The sequence below is a fragment of the Lemur catta genome, chromosome 15 (genome assembly GCF_020740605.2).
Source record: "Lemur catta isolate mLemCat1 chromosome 15, mLemCat1.pri, whole genome shotgun sequence".
In the NCBI taxonomy this organism is placed as follows: Eukaryota; Metazoa; Chordata; class Mammalia; order Primates; family Lemuridae; genus Lemur; species Lemur catta.
The window spans coordinates 48,394,122-48,416,214 of NC_059142.1; the positions used below are offsets into that span (position 1 = coordinate 48,394,122).

At 37.4% G+C, this 22,093-nt stretch overlaps 1 protein-coding gene across 9 annotated transcripts in view; it reads left to right on the plus strand.

Annotated features, from left to right (window-relative positions):
• Positions 1–6,148, plus strand: part of KCNJ16 (potassium inwardly rectifying channel subfamily J member 16) — a 52,589-nt gene extending 46,441 nt beyond the window's left edge. For 6 of the 9 annotated variants that reach the window (XM_045525224.1, XM_045525225.1, XM_045525229.1 and 3 more), the window contains 2 exons: positions 1,714–1,859; positions 3,340–6,148. In XM_045525224.1, the coding sequence (XP_045381180.1) occupies positions 3,434–4,693 (1,260 nt within the window). In that variant the 5' untranslated portion in view covers positions 1,714–1,859; positions 3,340–3,433 and the 3' untranslated portion in view covers positions 4,694–6,148. The remainder of the gene's footprint in view (positions 1–1,713; positions 1,860–3,339) is intronic. The other 3 variants (XM_045525228.1, XM_045525226.1, XM_045525232.1) reach the window with 1 other exon arrangement.
• The last annotated feature ends 15,945 nt before the right edge of the window (positions 6,149–22,093 follow it).

A 22,093-nucleotide genomic window follows, 5' to 3' on the forward strand; every position in this document is an offset into this window, starting at 1 on the left:
TCCCTGTGCTCTCCCTCCCTTTGTCATTCATTACCTGACAAAACAGACCTTACCTGATTCAGCATTTACCTTTGAACTTTATATTTCGCAATTTTATAATTACAGTTGATCTAATTTTCACACTCAATTTTTAAAAAAAGGAATTTTGAGACCATTGAAATAGCCACTATCAGTTTATAGACAGCAACATACAAAAAGAAAACAGAAGTGGGAACAATTGCAAATGCTTTCTCATGGTAGACTTGTTGGTGACAAGATGATTATGAAACCATTAAGATACTTTTAAGGCCAAGTTTCAATCCTAAGAGGTACAAATGATAAATATCAGCAAGTGCTATCCTCTATTATTTAATGGCAAAGAAATGGAAAAGTGCTCAAATTAACACAATATACTAAGCAAGAGAGTAATACATATTTATTTTGTCTAGCCATTTTGGCAAGAGGACCTGCCTCTATAAAGTTCTTTGCTCGGCCGGGCGCGGTGGCTCACGCCTGTAATCCTAGCACTCTGGGAAGCCGAGGCAGGTGGATTGTTTGAGCTCAGGAGTTCGAGACCAGCCTGAGCGAGAGCGAGACCCCGTCTCTACTAAAAAATAGAAAGAAATTATCTGGCCAACTAAAATATATATATGTACACAAAAAATTAGCCGGGCATGGTGGCACATGCCTGTAGTCCCAACTACTCGGGAGGCTGAGGCAGGAGGATCGCTTAAGCCCAGGAGTTTGAGGTTGCTGTGAGCTAGGCTGACGCCACGGCACTCACTCTAGCCTGGGCAACAAAGCGAGACTCTGTCTCAAAAAAAAAGAAAAAAAAAAGTTCTTTGCTTATCTTATATAGACTGAGAAATGAATCAGACCAAATATGATTCATTTGATTATAATCTGTCATTTAGCTTAAAGACAACTGTCTTTTTAAAAGTGTACCATTTATGTGGTTGGAGTTTCAACAAATTGTGAATGAAGTGTGTAAACTTAAGATCTGTATGCTGGTCTCTGGACAAGTTGAAATCAGTATTCACAATAACGAACCACATCAGAGGACATGGTGAGTTCAGGGCAGAATTCTCACAGTTGTAACTTGTACCTCTGAAGTTGTTACATTATTCAGCAACAAATCTTCCACAGACTCAAATTTGCTCACTTGTAACTTGTATTAACTAAGAATTCATTCCCTAATTAGCACATTTTGGAAGGTGTTTTAAAAGAGGCTTGTTTATAACAGTTGCTGGTATCACTGGAATTCAAAGTGATGCCAACTGAATGCCACTTCAAATAAAAAACTTCTTTTATTCTGGCAGCAGGAAAGAGCAGAGGCACACAGTAGCTCTTGATTTATGAACTGTGTTTTCTAACTCTCAGACTCTCACAATGTGCATAGTTCCCTTGAAGGAACTGAGTGTAGGGCATTTAACAAGAAAACGATTCCGTCTCCAAATCTGCTTTTTAATTTGAAATCATACGGGCCTTTCATTATCATTGGCCCCAATCTCCTGTCTCATATGATCAGGTGGGGGAGTGGAGACTGAGACCCCTATAGCAGCTGCTTCTGTTTGTGAAGTAGCATTCACTGACGAATCGGACAGGAACCTCCAAGGAGGGGTGGATGTTATGGACAAAATTTGTGGAAATATTTTACGGTCAACATTCCAGTGAGCAATTTGGCAGCCGAGGGTCACATCCTAAAATTATACCATTATGTTCCCCAAAATACAGTTTTGTGCTGATGGAGGAAAGGACATTAATGACTCAAAACAGATCTGGAGAACGCCTGGATAAAGGGGCTGATAGGCAAGAGAGGGGCAGAGAGGAATCAACACATGCCTTGCAAGACTTTTCTGCAGTACGCAGATTCCATCCTCGTAAGTGATCCACTAAACAAAGAGTTTATTGTAAAGTGGGCCCCGATCCCTGGAGGAAAAGAGAAATGATTCTTTCTCACTGCAGGGAAATTAACTCTTTCTGCCTTTTTATAGCAGGGAAGATGCTATGCATGTATTTAGTGATTAATTTCTCTGGTTGGCTCCAACGGTCTCAATGTCAGGAACAGTGCTTACTCACACTGCAGTTTCTATGCAGTGTAGTGGCAGGTCCCCTAAAGTTTCCAAATTATACTCCGTTGATCCCATCTCACAGAGGCTGACTATGTAGAACACATATTCTAATAATTACTAAACCATCCAAATTAGGCTGCAGTTACTTCTTCTTTTGCACAGAAGTAACTAAGGACAATTTTAACATTGCATTTTTTAACTTTACTTTCAGATTTGAGCTAGGAAAACCATTGGCCTGTATCATGGATGCTAAACATGATAAGAACTAAGAACTATATGTTCTGTCTTGATCTTTTCAAGACTAAATTTGAAGGGAGAAAAATTGTTTTGCTTAGGATGGTTGTGAAAGCATCAGGAAAACACTGAAGAGCTGGAGAGAAGGGTCCAATTGTAGCATGCTCCCTTTAAGAGGGAAGCAAGATTAGCAACTTTGGCAAATTTTCGGCTTCTATTCAGCAGGGAAGAGAAGAGCTGCCAGTGTCCAAAAAAAAAAAAAAAAAAAAGATGGATGTTATGAGACAAAGACAGAAGCAATTTTACACCTTGCTGAGAGCTTACCTGGGGGTGGTTTTAACTCCTCTGGGATAAAGAAACATTTTTTTTTTTTCTTTCAAGACTAAAAGGTGGAGCTAGGGGGAAAGGAGTTTAATGTGAAGTAGGTGCTTCTGTCAGTTCTGTTCTGTCGTGGGAAGTACACAGGGAAGAAAGGTCTCCGTGGAAATGAGAGAAAGTAGAGCGACAGGTCCTGAAGGTGAGGGGTTGCCTATTATAGCCAGCAGTATGTAAGTAGCGTTATCATATGAAAGTAGAAACTCCTTGTTGCATCCTTCTTTTAAGGAAAACCATTTGACTCAGAAAGCTTATAAGACTGCTGGACACTTATCTGAATTACATTTTATCTTTTTATATTATACATTATGTTGTTTTCTAAATGCCATCATGCAAGAAGAGTCTATACAAATAAAGCAAAAAAAAAAATTTTTTTTATGTCAGGTCAGAAAAGGTAGGGAGGCATCATCTGGGATAATAACAGTGTTTACTCAAGCCTTATGCATACATAAAAATGTTGTGTTCTCTAATTGCATATTTTGTTCCTGTAATGACTGAGTTTGGATTCTAAACTGAAATGAGTAATCAATATTGAGTGTCTCTAACGTTCAAAAGAAGTCTTCACTATTTCAGGTGGTATAACACTACTCCAAATGTGGTGAATTGCTATAAAGTTGTAAAGATGGAAATTGAAAGCTAAAGCTAAAGTGTGTTTAATTAATTTTTTTTTTTTTTTTAGATTTTAACTGAAAACTCAAACCAACAAATAGCGACACACCTAGAATTATTATTACTACAAAGCACACCTGGATGCTCTAAGGACACAGGAAAGAATGAGCTATTACGGCAGCAGCTATAGGATTGTAAACGTGGACTCCAAATACCCCGGCTACCCCCCAGAGCATGTGATAGCTGAGAAGAGAAGAGCAAGAAGACGTCTGCTCCACAAAGATGGCAGCTGTAACGTGTACTTCAAGCACATTTTCGGAGAATGGGGGAGCTATGTGGTCGACATCTTCACCACTCTTGTGGACACCAAGTGGCGCCATATGTTTGTGATATTTTCTTTGTCTTATATTCTCTCATGGTTGATATTTGGCTCCATCTTTTGGCTCATAGCGTTTCATCACGGAGATCTGTTGAATGATCCGGACATCACACCTTGTGTCGACAATGTCCATTCCTTCACAGCGGCGTTTTTATTCTCCCTTGAGACCCAAACCACCATAGGGTATGGTTACCGTTGTGTCACTGAAGAATGCTCTGTGGCAGTGCTCATGGTAATCCTTCAGTCCATCCTAAGTTGCATCATAAATACCTTCATCATTGGAGCTGCCTTGGCCAAAATGGCAACTGCTCGGAAGAGAGCCCAAACCATTCGTTTTAGCTATTTTGCGCTCATAGGCATGAGAGATGGGAAGCTTTGCCTCATGTGGCGCATTGGTGATTTCCGACCAAACCACGTGGTAGAGGGAACAGTTAGAGCCCAACTTCTCCGCTACACAGAAGACAGCGAAGGGAGGATGACAATGGCATTTAAAGACCTCAAATTAGTCAATGACCAGATCATCCTTGTCACACCAGTAACTATTGTTCATGAAATTGACCACGAGAGCCCTCTGTATGCCCTTGACCGCAAAGCAGTAGCCAAAGATAACTTCGAGATTTTGGTGACATTTATTTATACTGGTGATTCCACTGGGACATCTCATCAATCTAGAAGCTCCTACATTCCCCGAGAAATTCTCTGGGGCCATAGGTTTCATGATGTCTTGGAAGTGAAGAGAAAGTATTACAAAGTGAACTGCCTGCAGTTTGAGGGAAGTGTTGAAGTATATGCCCCCTTTTGCAGTGCCAAACAGTTGGACTGGAAAGACCAGCAGCTGCACAACATGGAAAAAGCACCACCAGTTCGAGACTCCTGCACATCAGACACCAAGGTCAGACGAAGATCATTTAGTGCAGTTGCCATTGTCAGTAGCTGTGAAAACCCGGAGGAGAACACCACTTCTGCCACGGATGAGTGTAAGGAAGCACCTTATCAGAAAGCTTTCCTGACTTTAAATAGAATCTCTGTAGAATCCCAAATGTAGTCCTAAATTGTAATTACGAGGGCTACCCCTCCATCATTTCACTCTCCAGCCAATCACCTTAAGTCAAATAGTAGTAAACACGGCTTGTAAAAAATGTTCTAGCTATGTTTTGTGGTGATGATGAGTAAGTTGAGTAGGTTAAACTTGGTAAAAGATAACTTACAATGCCATAGTTCTGAAATATTAAGTTTTTTTCTTGCTAGCCAGTCTTGAATTAAGAATGCTATTAATTGATTAGAATTCATTTCCTTTTATTATCTCATATATTTATATCTTCAATTGGAGACATAGTATTTAGTAATGGGGAACAAGGGCAGAAATAAATGCTGGAATAAATAAAACAGGAAGACAAGCCAGCATGAATAATATGTTTTTAAATATATAAAAAATTATAATATACTGTGTGATTTCCTATAAAAAATCATATCATCTAACCAAGATATGTACAACATGCATTCAAAAAACTGTAATGTTGAGCTATGTGACTGTGAAATCCATTCACCAGTTTGAGTCACTTTGTTTGCCTGTCATAGTATCTTAGTGTCTGCAGCAGAGGTAATGACTGCAAGAAACTGATAATGCCACTAATTCCACTGCCACTTGCCCAGGTAGTGATCAATGCGTGCTTGAAGCTATTTTTTCTCTAACTGATGAGGCAGAAGAAAAATCGACATCATTATTCAGAGCAGCATCTCTCTTAAATGCTCTGGTTGACGCCAACACATCAAGAGCAGAAATAAGGCAACTGTGACTTTTTAGGTTCTCTGACAAGGAGACTTCCTAGGCCCACCTCCTACCTTCCCCAAGGACACGATGAAGGGACAGGATCTTACCCATAGGGTGAAGAGATGGTTAGCAACTATAAACATTCTCAGAGTCTTTGAGATAAAACGTTGCTTGCCTGTGACTGGAAAGACTGCAGCCTTGGCTGCTATGTAAGAGAGAGAACATTTTGTGGAGAGGGTGGGGAGGGAGGTATTTGTTTGTGCCCAGCATGCGTCCCTCTCTTGGTCACTTTACAAGACATAAATGACTCTAGTCATGGGTTTTAAGAAACTCTTTCACTGAACTTGGAATAATCATTTAAATGAATGCTTTTGTGAAATAGAATACAATCAAGATGATTCTAATGCACATCAAATGGATAATCTGAGTGGTATGAAGTTGCTTAAATTTTAGGAGATGAGATAAATGTGTATACTCTATTTCCACATTAAAAGATGTTAATCATGATTACATTAAACATATATCTAATTACCTAGGAGCAGAGAGTCACTTTAAGCTTTATAAATTGAAGCATTATTAGCGACATTCAGAATTATTTGCGTTGTGTTTTTGCTTTTACATTGTTGATGAGCTGGCAATAAGTGTGTGCCACAGTTTTTACTTGTTTATTTTATTTAAATATATATACACATGCACATCATTTTTGCTTTTTCTGGACAATCTCTTTCTCTCTCTCTCTCTCTGTCTCTCTCATTTAAATTAAACCACATGAATAAATCAAAATAAATCATACGGTCCAAAATTATCAATAAAGTAAAATATATAGGTATGTAAAGTGGTTTTTCTCCTTTCTTTCCATTTTCTTCATTTTTCTCCTTCCTTCTCTCCTTCCTTCTTCTCTCTCTCTCTTTTTTTTTTTGCCAAGGAGCAATAAGGTTACTTTTCAAATGCACACGTGCAAATCTTTCATTCCTGCTGTTTTATGGATAAGAGATTTGTTCAGGTCACAAGTCACAATTCCTTCCCTGCTTCAGGAATGCAACCCCATTTTTAAAATTACATACATACCGTAGATATGGATTTTATAGCAGCAGTTCCTTGGCTAAATTAGGGCACTACAATCTCCTAAGTAGAAAACAACCACCACCACAACAAACATAATGATTTAAAAAAAAATTTTTTAGCTTGTTTCACCCACGTCTAGTTTCATTTCACTTCCCTTTGCTTTCAGGACTCTGCCTATCCCTGAAGCTTGCCTTGTCAGTATCAGGATAGGGGCATCAGTGTCCAATTAAATATATGAATGTGCTATGTGCCTCTATAATCAAACCCTCTTACCCAAAATAGAATGTAAAATCAGAATTTCCATAATATTTATCTCTAATTTCTGCGTAGATTTATAACATATTTTGACACCCCCAATGAGTTACTTAATAATAAAGATCTTAAAATGATGCAAAAAGTGTGTGCATGTACCTCTTTTCCCAGTGGTGTAAACTCTGTTTGCTGATGTAGTCAGCATGGGGTACAGTGTATCAAAAAATGAGAATGCTCCTCATATAATTAGAACACAAGCAGCATTGTAAACCATTTTCATGGGTTTTTAACAGCTTGTAAAACAGGTATACCTGACCTAACCATTAGTTGCTTCTGTAAGCATTGCAAGAAGGCTTTATGTAAAATGGCATTTCACGTTTCAAATGCTCTGTCAATGATGAGAAAGAGGTTGAATATTATTTTTTCTTTTGCCATCTGTCTCCTCTCTAAAAATGAAATTATTGAATGAAGTTAATTAGATGGAAAACAAATTGTGGCATCAAGGTATTGCTCCACCGTCTGTGAACAGGACCCTCGAGGAATGAATAATCCCAGGAAGAGAGGAGAAAATATTATTTTCGTGTGCCGCCAGTTCATCAATCAGGTGCATTATTTTACTCATATATATTTAATCCTCACAACAAAACAGTAAGGTGGATATTTTAAATTTTCATTTCATCAACCAATTCTCTGCTTCTTTCTAAAAAAATTCCTAATTGGGATAACAATGTGCTCAAGTTTAAAAGAAATTGCAAATATACTTCCCAGTCTCCCATGCAGCTGGGGGTGGGGTGGGAGGGGTCGTTAATCGGCAGTGTTCTGGCCCATGAGATGTCAACAGGAATCTCTGGGTGTGGCCTTTATGAAAGCTCTTTTATAGGGCCTGACTTAGCTGGCACATGCCCTGTCACTCTGCCTGCTCACCCTCTTCCCATCTGGCCAGTCTTGATAGCTCAAGTTCTCGCAGCCACCTTGTGAGAACACAAATCAAACACAACCCCTGCAAGGGAAAATAGAAAGGAAAGACAGTGGCCCAAGATTGCATATCTCCAGACTTCTTTTTCATAAGCAAAAGTAAGTACGCTTTCTGACGTAGTGAGCAATATCTAAGGGAATTATCTAGGAAACAAAGCTGGTAGGAAAAAAATGATGTACAATTTAGGTCCAACTTGTACTTGTCCATGACATTTGTCGTTGCTGTGGAAACGACACATTTTCTGGGGAGTTGAGGAAATGCCACTATTATTGTAAAACAAACACAAAAGAATTGCTTTTGGCCTGGAAATCCCTCTGAGACACTGGTGGCTGAGTGACCTTGATAAAAGGATTGACCAGGCCTGCTGTCGGCTGCCCTTTTTCTTCTTACTTCCCTCCAACAGAATATGTTCTGTGTTTTATTGGGACTTTCACTAGGGCAAATGGTTTAAAATCCACAGAGATTTGGGTAAAGCCAGCACTGTACGACTTGGACAAAAAAAAAAAAACTCCGCTAATATTGTCTCAGAACCCCCCTCCCCACCGTGAAGACCAAACGGCATCAATTTAGAACATTTGAGGGGACTTTAAACACACACCAAGGGACCTGGATCCTTACTTTAAATATTTGTATTTCATTATGTCTGAGTTGGCCAGGACATATGCAAAGGAGATTCTCTGGTCCACTTCTATTTAAGTGATTAGGCATCAGATTCAACTCAGTTAAAAATATTCTACTAGTCCCATCCATGACAAGCCTTGATTTTTCTGTTCTGAAAGTTCTGCAAGGCGTGCACAAAGTCCTGGGGTTTTTAAGGTAAGCTTTGCCTTTGAATTTCTAGAAACCACGCCTATGCCTATAAGGCCTGTGGTGCTCTATAAATCACAAAGCCCTGCCTCAATTCTAAAATTAATGTGGCGCTCTCTCTCTCTCTCTCTTTCATTTTTAAAGAGCAGTATGACCTATACTTTAGAGAAAAAAGATTTTAGCACCATAAGCAAAATGCAAAGGGGCAGGTAACACACAACACACAGGTTAAGCAGCAGGGAAGCACTTCGTAAATTCTCTGCAGAGGTTCCCCTGGATACGAGGTCTTTGAAAACAAAACCTAGTAAGGGGGACTCAGTTCCGATAACTCTGTAGGGAGTGAGCAAACAAGGTTCCCTACAAGGGGCATTTTCCTAAAGACACATGATCATAGTGTTGCCTAGATACCATCATTGGTCTGTATTGCTTCGGAGCTTTGCTTCAGTAAGGAAAATCTTATCTCTGGGTCAATTCCCAAGGGTTTCTCTAACTGCTCTCGGTTTACTAAAGCAACTGAACACACTCCTCTTGTGACTGTGTGGTTGGGTCATGAGATTTGGCTGGGGGCAAGCAGCCTCTTGCCTCATCCTGCCACCCTGTGCTCCTTTCCTTGGAAAGGTCTGTGCCTGTGGTTTGGGATCCTTTGCGCAGAGTTTAGAGACTTAGGTCGACATTCCTAAATGTTTCAAAGTGCAATAGACTCAGTTGCTAGCAGGGAAAATAAAAAAAAAAAAAATGAAACAAAATAAATAAAATAAACTATTGCCTTTTGCTGTTTGGTCTCATTGATTTATTCTATTTTATAAATACTGTAAAGTAAAAGGATACTGTGTCTAGGATCTGTCTCCTGTCCCAAGAAAAAGCAGCTGGACAGAGATTGAGAGTCTTGCAAATAAATAAAGCAATCCATGCTGGGTAATCACTCATGTCAGGCCCTGGATGGAAACTTTGGAGACTCCTCAGGCTGCAGTGAAACAGGTTAATTATTTAAAGCATTTCAGCAAGCCTGATGGATGAAAACCCAAACAAATAGATTAAGTCTTGCTAAATTACATAGCCAACGAATGCTTTTTTCTCTACGCTATCATTTACCACAGGGGCCTATAAAATGACCTTAATCGCTATCTAAGCAACTTGAACTTGAGATAGAAAGAGCCCCAAGAGGTTTTGTGAAACCTCTGTGAAAACTTCTTTACAGAAAGTTATCAGAAACCTTCCAATTTTCACATAACATACTTCAGTCACATGCAGTACTCGCTGTGGTTAAATGCCCTTTATTAGAATTAGAAGCACATGTTGGAGATCAATTATTTATTGTGCTGCTGGTTGATTCTTTGTGACACTAGTTTGCCTGAGGAAGGCAGGCCAGCCACAGGGGCCGGGTTAAGGACAGAGCTACCCGCTGCCAGCCGCCAATTCCAGAACCAAAGATTTTTAGGACATCAGAGGACATAAACTCATTTAATCAGATCCCAGATTACGTAGAAGGAAACCTCCGACTCAGAGAAGTTATCTGCCCAAAGAGACACAGATGTGGAGGACAGAAGAGGAAGAAAACACAATGGGCAATGACCAACCCAGGGCGATAAGCAGTCCTGACATAGCCCAAGGATGAGATATTGTTATTTCGTAACCATCAAATGGCAGAAAGTGATCATTTCAATATCCTTTGTTGAACAGAAGCCCAACATGTTCTAGAAGTACTACTGAACTGTTAATCGGTCATTATTTGTTTGGAGAGGCTGGAGGCCGTGTAAGGAAAGAAAAAAACGTGAAAGGCAGCTGGTAAGAGCCATGATGAATGAGGATAATCTTCTCCAAAATGTAGACAAATAAAAATGATTGAATTAAAAAAAAAAAAACACCTCACACCTTTTCAGGGAAATGCTAATGCACAAGGAGGCACACCCATGTACATTGATCTATTGCCAACGAGTCTCTCACCTTGGAAGCAGGAACATTCAGTCCTCTGGCAGGGCTAGCCTTAAAGAACAAGGAAACAAAGTGGGCCCTGGTCCCTTCCTGAGTCAGGGGCTGTAAAGAAAGGAGCCCGACTGGAGAGAATCACACAGACCTGGGCTGGCACCTGCTGTTAGTCTTATCAACAGCTGTGCAACATGGAGCAACGTTGCTGGCGTCTCTGATTCTTAGTTCCCTTATCTATAGTTTTCCTTGCTCTGTTAAATTACGATTAAAAGTACAGGCTTAAGAACTAACTGCCTAGGTTTGAATTCTATTCCTACTATTTTCTTACTGTGTGACCTTGGGCAATTTATTTCACCTCTCTGTGCCCAAGTTTCCTCAACCAGGAAATAAAGAAAATAATAGTACCCACCTCTTAATTGTTATAAGAGTTAAGTGAGAACATATTTGTAAAGTGCTTAGAACAAAGCCTGACACATGAGTGCTAATAAAGTGCAAGCTATTCCTATTATTGCCAGCAGCAAACGTTTCATCCCTTTTAGTGTTTTGTCAATTGGCATTCCTTAAATTTCAACATTGACCTAATCTAAGAAAACAAGCAAAATAACTGAAAAGGAGAAATCATGCAACCATTTGTTAGAAGAAAAATAAATTATTTCCAATCCAAGTGTAAATGATTTCTGTGCTATCTCACCAGAACCACTTTGTATTCGCTAAATCAGACATCCTCACCATTGTGTGAAGCATCAGCATTCAGTAAAATCGTGCTTTGAGAGTAAAAATACTACTCCACACATACATATATAAGGCTTAACGAACAGGACCAAACCAAGTAAAAATCAAACTGCATTTAATACAGGATAATCTTCCTGCATTATCTACCTACTGGGTATTAAATTAAAGCCGTTTCCAAAAGTACTTAACAGCTGCAGATCATAATAAACTGTTATTTTCAAACAGCTCAACATGTTCCAGTAAATTGGAGGGGTCCTCGGGGAAGCAGACTCACCATCCAAAAATGACCTGTCGCAACCCAAATAAGCTGCTGCTAATTGAACCTGGACAACCTCGCTGGCCTGTGATGTCCTAGAGGCCCCCCTGAAACTGCAAACCACCAGGAAGACTCAGAGCCACACTTCATGTGCTGGAAAGGAAGAGGTGCTGAACTCATTTTCAGGATCGGGGAAGAACAATTCTTTTTCTCTCACGTCTGACATACTTTAGCAGGAGGATCATGGCTACATCAAACAGGAGTGGATTCAGATTCCAGGTGTGCCCCTTGTCTGCTGTGAACCTAGGGAGTTTTCTAATTGTCACCGAGACTCAGTTTCCTCATGAGGGTAAATGGAGCGAATCGTATTTACCTTGTGGGCCATCTGCATCCTTTATGTGCTGCTATAACAGAATGCCACACACTGGTTAATTTACAATGGACAGAAACGCATTGGCTCACAGCTCTGGAGTCTGGGACGTCCAAAACTGAGGGGCCTGTAGCTGGCGAGGGCCTTCTTGCTGCATCGTCCCATGGCAGAAGGCAGAAGGGCAAGAAAGAGAGAAACGGGGGCAAAGTCTCCGTTTTATAGAACCCACCCCCACAATAATGGCCACAGTAATGGCAGAGCCCTCATGGCCTAATCACTGCTTAAAGGTCCCGCCTCTTAATACTGTTACGTGACAACTAAATTTCAACATGAGTTTTGAAGAAGACAAACATTCAAACCATAGCATGGGCTAATTATGAGGAGAACAGGAGGATATCCTCACATACATACATACACACATATGTGTGTGTACATATATACACATATATATGTATATATGTGTTTGTATATATGGATTTGCATACACACACATATAACCAGGACTTGCTCAATAAATGAATATTCCCTGTTTTCTTTCTTAGACATCAGTAATAGCGGGATGTTTCAAAGGAATTTTAAAGCAAAAGCATTATTAAGCTGTAGAAGTAATATTCTACTAATGATCACTTTTTGTTTTAATATCCATGCTTCCATCTTGATGTGGTTGTTGATGTCTGAGGTCATGTTTCTAAATGTGTTCTCTTCCTGCTCCCAGGAGAAATTGATTTTCGTCTCAGCACTGCCAGTAATGAGCTGTGGGTTTTGGGGGAATTAACTTCTCTGGTCCACTGTTTCTGAACATTTATGCCATGAATGTGCTTTAAATTACTTTCACGGTTCCTTGCAGCCACAAAATGTGATGATTTATCCTCACTCACTTCTAGCCTTGATTTTATTTTCTTGTTGGTTTTTTATACTTTTATTCATTAGCATATTGCTAGGGGCTGAATGTTTGTGACCTCCCAAAATTCGTATGTTGAAATCCTAACTACCCAAGATGACGGTATTAAATGGGGGGGGGCCTTTGGGAGGTGATTAGGTCATGAAGGCAGATCCCTTATGAGTGGAATTAGTATCTTATAGACCAGGACTGAGAGGGATGCTTCACTCTTCCTGACATATGGGGACACAAAGAGAAGGTGTCTTCTATGAACCAGAAAGTGGCCTTTACCAGACACTGAGTCTGCCTTGATCTTAGACTTCCAAGCCTACAGAGCTGTAAGAAATAAATTTCTGTTGTTGATAAGCCACTCAGTTTATGACTTTTTTTTAATAGCAGTTTAAAGAGAAACTATATATAATTTAGTACATCTTTTCTACTCTCATGATTACTGTACTATCTGAATTTAGCTATAAAGTTCCAATTTCATGATATTTTCTGCTTCTTTTTAAATCTATGTTTGATGTATAACTACCTGTGAAGTACATTTTGTACTTTCTGTGATAATTGATAATTCAGTTAAATTAATATTTGTTGAATTCAGTGTTTGCATCTAATATTACTGCCCTTTTCTAAAATCAGGCCTATTTAAAAGAGCAAAATTTAAGGCATTTAAAAATGACACAAAATATGGTTTTTAATAACATGAAATGTCGCTTTCACAACTGCAATGGCAAGAAACAAGTAGCAGTATGAAAAATGTGGTAACTATGGTAAGGCATTAAAATTCTGATGAGGGCAACTTACATTTATGACATAAACTAATAAAGGGCTTCAAACATTCTAGTAAGTTTTATAAAATGCCAGAACTCTTAATCTATGGAAGTTGGGGGAAAAAAAGTTGACTCAAGGGTGCTACTAAGCCTTTGTGTTATTATTAAGAAATGCATTTTCAGGTGAGTGATTTGTTTAGTGAATGACAAACAACTGTACCGGGCCTGCCTGCGTTTCATTTTCATTTGAGAAAGAGGGGTTGTTCTTTTATACCTTCCCAATAAGTGTAAATAACTATCATTGCAATACCTAGATTCCCTAGTCTCAGTGGCCTCCTAGTCCCCTGAACATGAGGAGAGACGGTCTAGTCTCAATACAAAGTAATCATAAAATAAACGGAGAGTACATTGGTATAGTCTGGGTGCTTTTGTCAATATTGTGTCTGGCATGGAACCTACAAAAATAGCAATTTACAAATAACAAATGTGAAGCTTTACTGTAAGCCAAAGTTTCCAGAATGGCATTTTATTCTTATTTTATGAACAAATGTTAGATTAGTCACGACAAGACCAAAACGGAATGGACAGCAATATTAGATCCATTAAACAATATAAAGTTTTATTTATCCTTCTTCAGCAATGCCACTTATTATCTAAATTATTACTTTTTGTTTGAAACCTTTGGACAATAAATAAAATGATGGATCTGAAGACCTACTTTTCCTTTGGGGGGCTGGGGATTAGAAGAAAGTAAAATATTAACGATTTTGCAGGCAGAAGGAAGAAGTAAAAAAGAAAATAAATAAAAGCACTTTATCGTTTCTCCAAAGGCTAGAGTGATATTTAATTATGAAATGTCATAATGATAATAACAACAGTATTAATAATGACAATTATGGAAATGCTTCTGGTAATTGCAACTCTATTAGGAGGTTGAATATTCTTGGTCACCATTGTGCCACCTTGTGGTCACAAGAGAACACATGTTTTTCCATGAAGTAAATCTAACAAGCTTTTTTTTCCTCTCACTGCTATGGGATGATATTTGGAAGAATAACTTGGAAAGCATGTTGCCAATAATACATATAAGCAAAATATAATGGGCACCACTCAAGTCAGAAAATAGCACACGCTGAAAAGCAACAAATAGCATTGGTCTAAGTATAGATTCCATGTACTAGATTCCACCCCCCGCCTGCTACTTCAAAATGGATTATATATTGAGAAGATGAAACTGTAGTTCACTTAGGCTGCCATTCTCGATCTACAAATATAGACATGTAAGTCTGGATGATGTCCAGCTAGTATCTAATAAATACTTCAGCAATCTACTTATTATGAGAGAAAGCAGCCAGAATTTAGTATCAATTACCAATATTGTACTAGAATAATCATGCTAATGCATATATATATAGACATAGCTTATTAAGAATGATTTTAATAACATCACTAAAGATTTGCTTAGTAAGTATGTGAATCATGGTTTCATAATTTTTATGCATTTCAAAGAGCTGTGATATTTATTTAAAAGAATTTTCTGTTTTCTAAACCCACCTATGCCAGTATTTAGATGTGAAGAACAGAGAAATATAGGATTGGCCATTTTCCCATAGAGTACTATCTGCTAGGAACTAAATAATATATTTTGTAACAAATTCAGAAATTTAATGGCCACTGTCTTATACCACCATCAGTGCTTGTTTGATTAAATCTATTTTTTTAAATAAAAGATGAAACCATTAGAAATATTACAAAAAATGAAATTTCAATAATTCTATCTTTATAAGTAGTGTCTCTGTGTGTATACTGGTGTGTGTGTGTGTGTGTGTGTGTGTAGAGAACAGAAGGAAACAGAGACAATATATGAGAGTTTAATACACATTCCCAGATGTCCTGCCATGCTACTCCTGATTTTAAGTCTGTCTGTTTGTCTGTTTCTTGACTTGATATCAATTTCTCTAGCTCTTTTCTTTAGTTCTCTTTTATATCTTCTTCTCACTCTCTACATCTTGGCTTCTCTCTCTCTTCCTGTCTCTCTGTCTAAATCTCTCTCTGTATGTTTCTCTGTTTCATTTTCTCATTCAATTTAGATTGAAATCTGGGAGGTCAACTTATCTCGATTTGAATCCTAGCTCTGCAGATTACTAGTGGTGTGGCCTTAGGAAAACTACTAAAATGTCAACGCCTCAGCTTCCTTATCTATTAAATAGGAGTTAAAGTATTTACCTCATAAAATTGTTATGACAATTAAATGACACATTGTGTGTAAAAGCCCTTAAGACAATAGCACAGAATAAATGGCCAATATATGGTATCTATTTTCATTTTTACTGTCTGAGAAAAGTAGCTTGAAAAGTAGCTTTAATATTCCAATCTCCGGCATCAGAAGATATTCTAACACTGCCTTATTTATAGGCATACTGTCATCATAAATTAGAGATACTATCTCATAGAATATTAAAACAGAAAGAATCTCCCATGTAACTCATCTAACCACTTTATCAGTTAAGCACACAGAATAAGAAAGTGTTTTGCCTACAATCACATAATTATTAAGTAGAAGAACTGATACAGGAATCCATATCTGCTACTTTTACATCCTTACCAACAGTTCATTACAATGAACAATAATTCCCATTCTAAATTGTCGCTTTATTTTCTCACTAGCTAGTCTGTGTGTTTTTCTCTCTCTAAGACTAGAATTAATGCAGCCAGTGAAATAACAGTTTTCAGTAACCAGTCCTCAATTTTTCTAAAATTCATTAATTCATGCATTTATATATTGAGCATATACCATGTGTCAGTTCATTCATAGACATTTTGAAGGGAATCATGAACTAAATAGAAAGGGACCTTGCCCTCATGAGACACAGTACAGTTAGAGATACAGAAAGTAAAGAAACAATATATACAGTCACACTCAGCCTAATGATTTTTCAGTCAATGATAGCTCACGTATACAACAGTGGTCCCGTGAGATTATAATAGTATATTTTTAACATATTTTTTCTATGTTTAGACACATAAATACTTAGCATTGTGTTACAATTGTCTATAGCATTCAGCACGGTGACATGTTATAGAGGTTTGTAGCCTAGGAGCAATAGGCTATACCATAGAGCCTCGGTGTGTAGTAGGCTATATCATTTAGGTCTGTGTAAGTACACTCTACGATGTTTACACAATGATGAAATCATATAATGATGCATTTCTCAGAACACATCCCTATTATTAAGCAATGCATAACTGTAATTTAATGTCAGGTACTGTTAAGGGGTATGAAAAAAAATATAAAGGAACTTACCTATGCAAAGATATCGTGCCATTTTAGGTAGGGTGTTCAGTGGAGGCCTCTGAGTTAAGGTACTGTTTGCTGATCCCTAGAATAGAGAAAGCAAGCCCTGTGGATACCTGCAGAAATAGGGTTCCTAACCAGTGCAAAGGCTGTGAAACAGAATCTAGGGGAACAGCAAAAACTAATAATTCAGTTTTGGCCAGAGTATGTTTAAGATACCTATTTGATACCCAAATGGTGACAAAGAGTAGAAAGTTGTATATGTGAATTTGGAGTTGTGAGACAAGGTCTCACCTAAAGAGAAAATTTGGAAACCGTCTGCACATATATGGATTTAAAGATCTAGGCCTTCATGAGTTCTCCTAGAGATTGAATGGAGTTAGATAATCACGGTACAACATAGAGCCAGAGGCACTGCAATGCTGTGAGGTTGAGACATGCTTTAGTTCATTTAGTGTTCCTATAAAGGAACACCTGAGGCTGGGTAATTTATAAAGAAAAGAGGTCTACTTAGTTCATGGTTCTGCAGGCTGTACAAGAAGCATGATGCCAGAATCTGCTTCTAGTGAGGGCCTTAGGCTGCTTCCATTCATGGTGGAAGGTGAAGCAGAACTGGCATGTGCAGAGATCATATGGCGAGAGAGGGAGAGAGGGAGAGAGAGAGAGAGAGAGGGAGATGGTGCCACGCTTTATTTAGCAACCAGCTCCCATGGGAACTAATACAGTTAGAACTCACTCACCTCCAGCCAGAGAGTGCATTATTCTATTCATGAGGGATCTGGTCCCATGACCCAAACACCTCCCAATAGGCCTCAACATGGGGGATCAAATTTCAACATAAGATTTGGAAGAGACAAATATCCACCCTATAGCAAGACATAAGGAAACTTATTAGAGGAGAATGGGAAGGAGCAATCCATGAGGAATGAGAAAAGACACAGAAGGATGGTTGCTTAAAAGCCAGATGAAGAATGTGATTTGAGGAAGAAAGCCTGGTAAATTATCTGTGCTGGAGTTAAGCATCAAAGACCTTAGAAAGAATGTCTGGTGTAAATGCCTGACTGAAGGAAGTTCAATAGAGAACAAGAAGTGAGAAAATAGAGAGAAATTTTGAAAAGTTTTGATATAAACGGGAGAAGACAAATGAAGTAATAGCTGGAGGGAGATATAGGGTCAAGGGAAGCTTTCCTTTCTGTGTGTGTGTGTATTTTGCTTTCTTTTGTTAGTGGGAGGTAGTGCAGTATGTTTGTGAACAGATGGGAATGATCCTTCTCTAAGGAAAAAATAGATAATGTAGGAGAGAGAGGATAATTAAAGAAGTAGAGCCCTTGAATACTTGAGAAGGGATAGCATCTAGTCTACAAGTCGAGGCAGCAGGGACATCTCATCTTAGCTGCAGACACAGAAGGGAAAACAGCATGGATAGGCGGAGATGTAGAGGCAGATTTCACGCTGGGGTAGGGAGGATTGAAGGTTGAAGTTGCTTTCTGTGCTTCCCTTTTTTCAGTGTAATGAGAAGCAAGGTAATCAGGGGAGAGCGAAGGGTATTATTAGAGGGTTGAGTGGAGGCAAAAAAAAGGTTCAAATACTCATCTCAGAGACGTGAAGACTAAACGAGTTAGGGAAATAGAATAGGATTGTCAGGCAGTCCCACAGTCCCCTTTGAGGTTTGAGGTCATACTTTTAAAGTGACACCAGCCAATGTGGCTGTGTGTTTTACTTCATCTATAGCATTTGCTATAGTTTAGTTTCCGAGAACTGATCAGTTGAAAAAAAAAAATCCAGCTTTTCAAAACGACATGTTTCATTTTTGTGAATGTCACACACACTCACAGTTCAATAAAGGAGATGACTAATTTCATCTGCCATTGAAACATTAATTATGAGGATCTAGAAATTAATGATTGGATCACCATGTTGGCTCAAGAAGAACATCTTACTACTGACATACAACAAAGAGCAAGAGACTCTGACTGTTTGCAATACGACAGCACTTCCTCTTTTTTTCTATTTGGTCATATATTACAACCAACCGTTGAAGGGAAATGCGTAAAATGTGTTGGGACTCTATCGACACATTAGGTTTATCTTAGCTCATGGCTCTGCACACTATTTCACAGGCTTTTTAGTATATCATATTAAAGCATAATAAAAGGAGCTAAGCAATAAATGTATGAGCTAGAGAACTACAAGTTGTTTAAACTGAAATTGTCCTAGAACAGCAGTCACATGGCTACTGTGGGTTGATGCTGGAGGCAAATAGCAATTAACTGAGAAATGAAGATTTCAACCAAATATTTGCTTGTTTTCAAGGCAATTTAACTTATTTTTCTTCCATCCATGGATTTGATTTTTTTTCTCATACATTTATGCACAAAATGTCAAAAGTAGTTTTAGAATTAAAGCCAGCCGCATCCCCATCTATATGTCCTCTACTGCTATCACTTCCTTGCCAATGGACCCTTTTTTATAAACACTCTCGAAGCGTGGAAATGAGGAGAAGATCTTAATGAATTTGGTACTACCTTGGTTTGGGATATATTCCGTGATATCACTTTAGAACAAAGTCTTTTTTAAATTTGCGTATTAAATGTACTTTTCATGCTTTCAAAACATTCACTATTTTAGGGCATACGGTTATATAATGCTAAAATCTAATAGGGCCATTTGCAATCAATCTACCAGAATATAAACATTAAAAAGGGTCACTTTTCACTGAAAGTGTTACAAAGAGAGAAAGTGATGGATTCCGTCATACAGTGGGCTTTTTAGTAAATAAATGAAGCATTTGTAAAGCTGTATGTGGGTGTATATTAGGGCATGCATTGCAGCAACTGTCCTGACTAATCAATAATGTTCAATGTATATTTTTAAAAGTATTGAAAATAGGCCTTTATAATGTAAAGAGAAGTCTAATTTATTGTAATTTTTGTGGCTGTTATAAGTTCAATTGCAATATGTGAATAAAGGATGTGTTTATATTTAGTTTATAGTAAAATTGCTGTTTATCAGGTAGCTATAGTAAATCACTGATTTTTGTTGACTATCATAACATATAAACAAGACAAAACCACACAAAAATTTGTTGGTATGCTTATTTGTAAGTATTTACAAAGGAAACACTCTTAAAATTATCAAATTCAGTATCTTATTTCCTGATTATTTGCAATAATAGCTGCCAGTCTACTAAGTTTTTTTCTAAGAACCTGTATGAAGGAAATCCATATCTCTGTTAAGAACGTTGTATCAGAAAGATAGAAAACAACATTGTTTTTAAATTCATATGCAGTTATTGGCCATGAAGAAAGTAACTAGTGGTTCTTTAGCATAATAATGGTGATAATAATAGTAACAATAGTAATAGCATCTTTGTATCAACTACCAAAGATCATCAGATTAAAGTAATTATGAAAAAACAAACAGAAGAAATAATATAGTGATATTACATTGAATATCAAAGGACTAAAAACACCCAGGTCATGGCGAACTAAGGTAATAACTCATATTTAACTGTGTTAATATCATAATCACTTAAATTACATGATTCCCAGAGGGCTTACATTCATGCAGCAGTATTTAAAATAGATTCTAACAAATATTTCTGGTCGATCAAATTGTTAAGAAGACCAAATCACATAAGGTAAAAATTTCTACCATTTAGCTGTACCAAGAAGATCACAGAAAAAAAATAACTCTAGAAGGAACCTTAAGGACGATCTTATTCAACTCCCTTCCCTATGTTTGTAACATAAAAAACAGGATAAGGAAAATGAATTAATTTGTCCACGGAGTTTTGATAAATATTTGACCTCAAAGATCACTAAATCTTCTTTTTAAATAAAAAATTTTAATCTTAAATATAAAGGATTCAGGGGAATCCCAAATGGGTTGAGGTAATTAGCATCACTGTTTCCATTTCATTGGTAGTAGATTCTGAAACTTAAGATTCCACCAAAATTAATGGTTTTATTCTTTTTTAATGTTTGATAATTTTTCTTCCTAGAATTTCTGATGAAATGCAATCATTTATTATCTTTTAAATCCCATCCATCATATTTGATTTTTTTTCTCTCTGTCGTGTTTCTCTTTCATTGATTCCTAGAAGCAGTTCTGAAATTTTTACTCACATATGCCACATGATTTGAATGACTAATTGTTCTCTATGGAAGCACATTATACAACTAAGTGTTATGAAAATTAAAAACAATCAATGTCAGGTAACAAACCCATCAGAAACGAGATCATTGAAAATCGGTATTTTCAGGAAGACTGTCACTTATTTTCAGGGTCTGTCTATGGGTTTTGCATTTCATATTACTGATAATGCAATAACAAATCTAGGGCAGGAGAATTAATGATAGGATGTGCTCTAATTTTTCCTCTTTTAAAGAAAGTATTCAAATGAGCGTAAGTCTGAAAGCCCTGTTTAATACTGAGCTTTTGATATTAAAATAAATGGACAATTTGACTCTTAGGGAATAGAATTCAATTAGGTTGCAAGGTAGATCTAATGGGGTTCAGGGAGAAGTTACCAAACTTATATTAATTTTTAGAAATTTCTAGCAAGAATAAGTCTTTGGTGACTTTGTATTTAGGTTGCTAGAGGAAGTTTATCAAGATTTGCTTTCTACAAGGCATGGATGGTAAAAGCTCTACAATGAATTACAGTAAAAATTGGCATTCTACTTTTTCTTTTTCCTTATTAAATCCAGTAAGGAAATTTCCTCGTGCCTCTCCCACTAGTGAATTTATATTGGTTTAGAACTATTTCTTCTTTCACTCATTTAATAGATAAAGAAAAAAATATTATATACATGATTTAGTTGTGTTTCTAGACAGATAAAAGATTTTTTTCTCTCAATGAGTAGAGATATATGCTTGCAAGTTCTGCTTTCACTGTCAATAAATGAAAGATCAAAATTCCATCATGGCTTTAATAAAGAAGACAAATTTTAGAGATAATAAAAAAGGAATGATATCTCTTTTGTACTCTTACAATAATATAGTGTATTAGGTTCTGTTCCTTAGTATGAAATAATAGAGAAAATAAGAAAATGCTAATAAATGAACATAAGAATATAAAAATAAATGTAATAATATCAACCAGGTCATTCTTGTTAATTATGTGTACGTGTGCGTGTGTGTGTATGTGTATGTGTATGATGTTAGAACAAAGATATGGGAACCTGACCCACCAAAAACACCATGGGGCTCCCATCAGGGAATGGAATGCCTACATGAGAGAGAAATATGTCTATATTGGTTAATATGTTGTTATTTTGAATTTTTCTATTGTAGGCAACTCCAGCTAAGCCAACATATATATATATATATATATATAT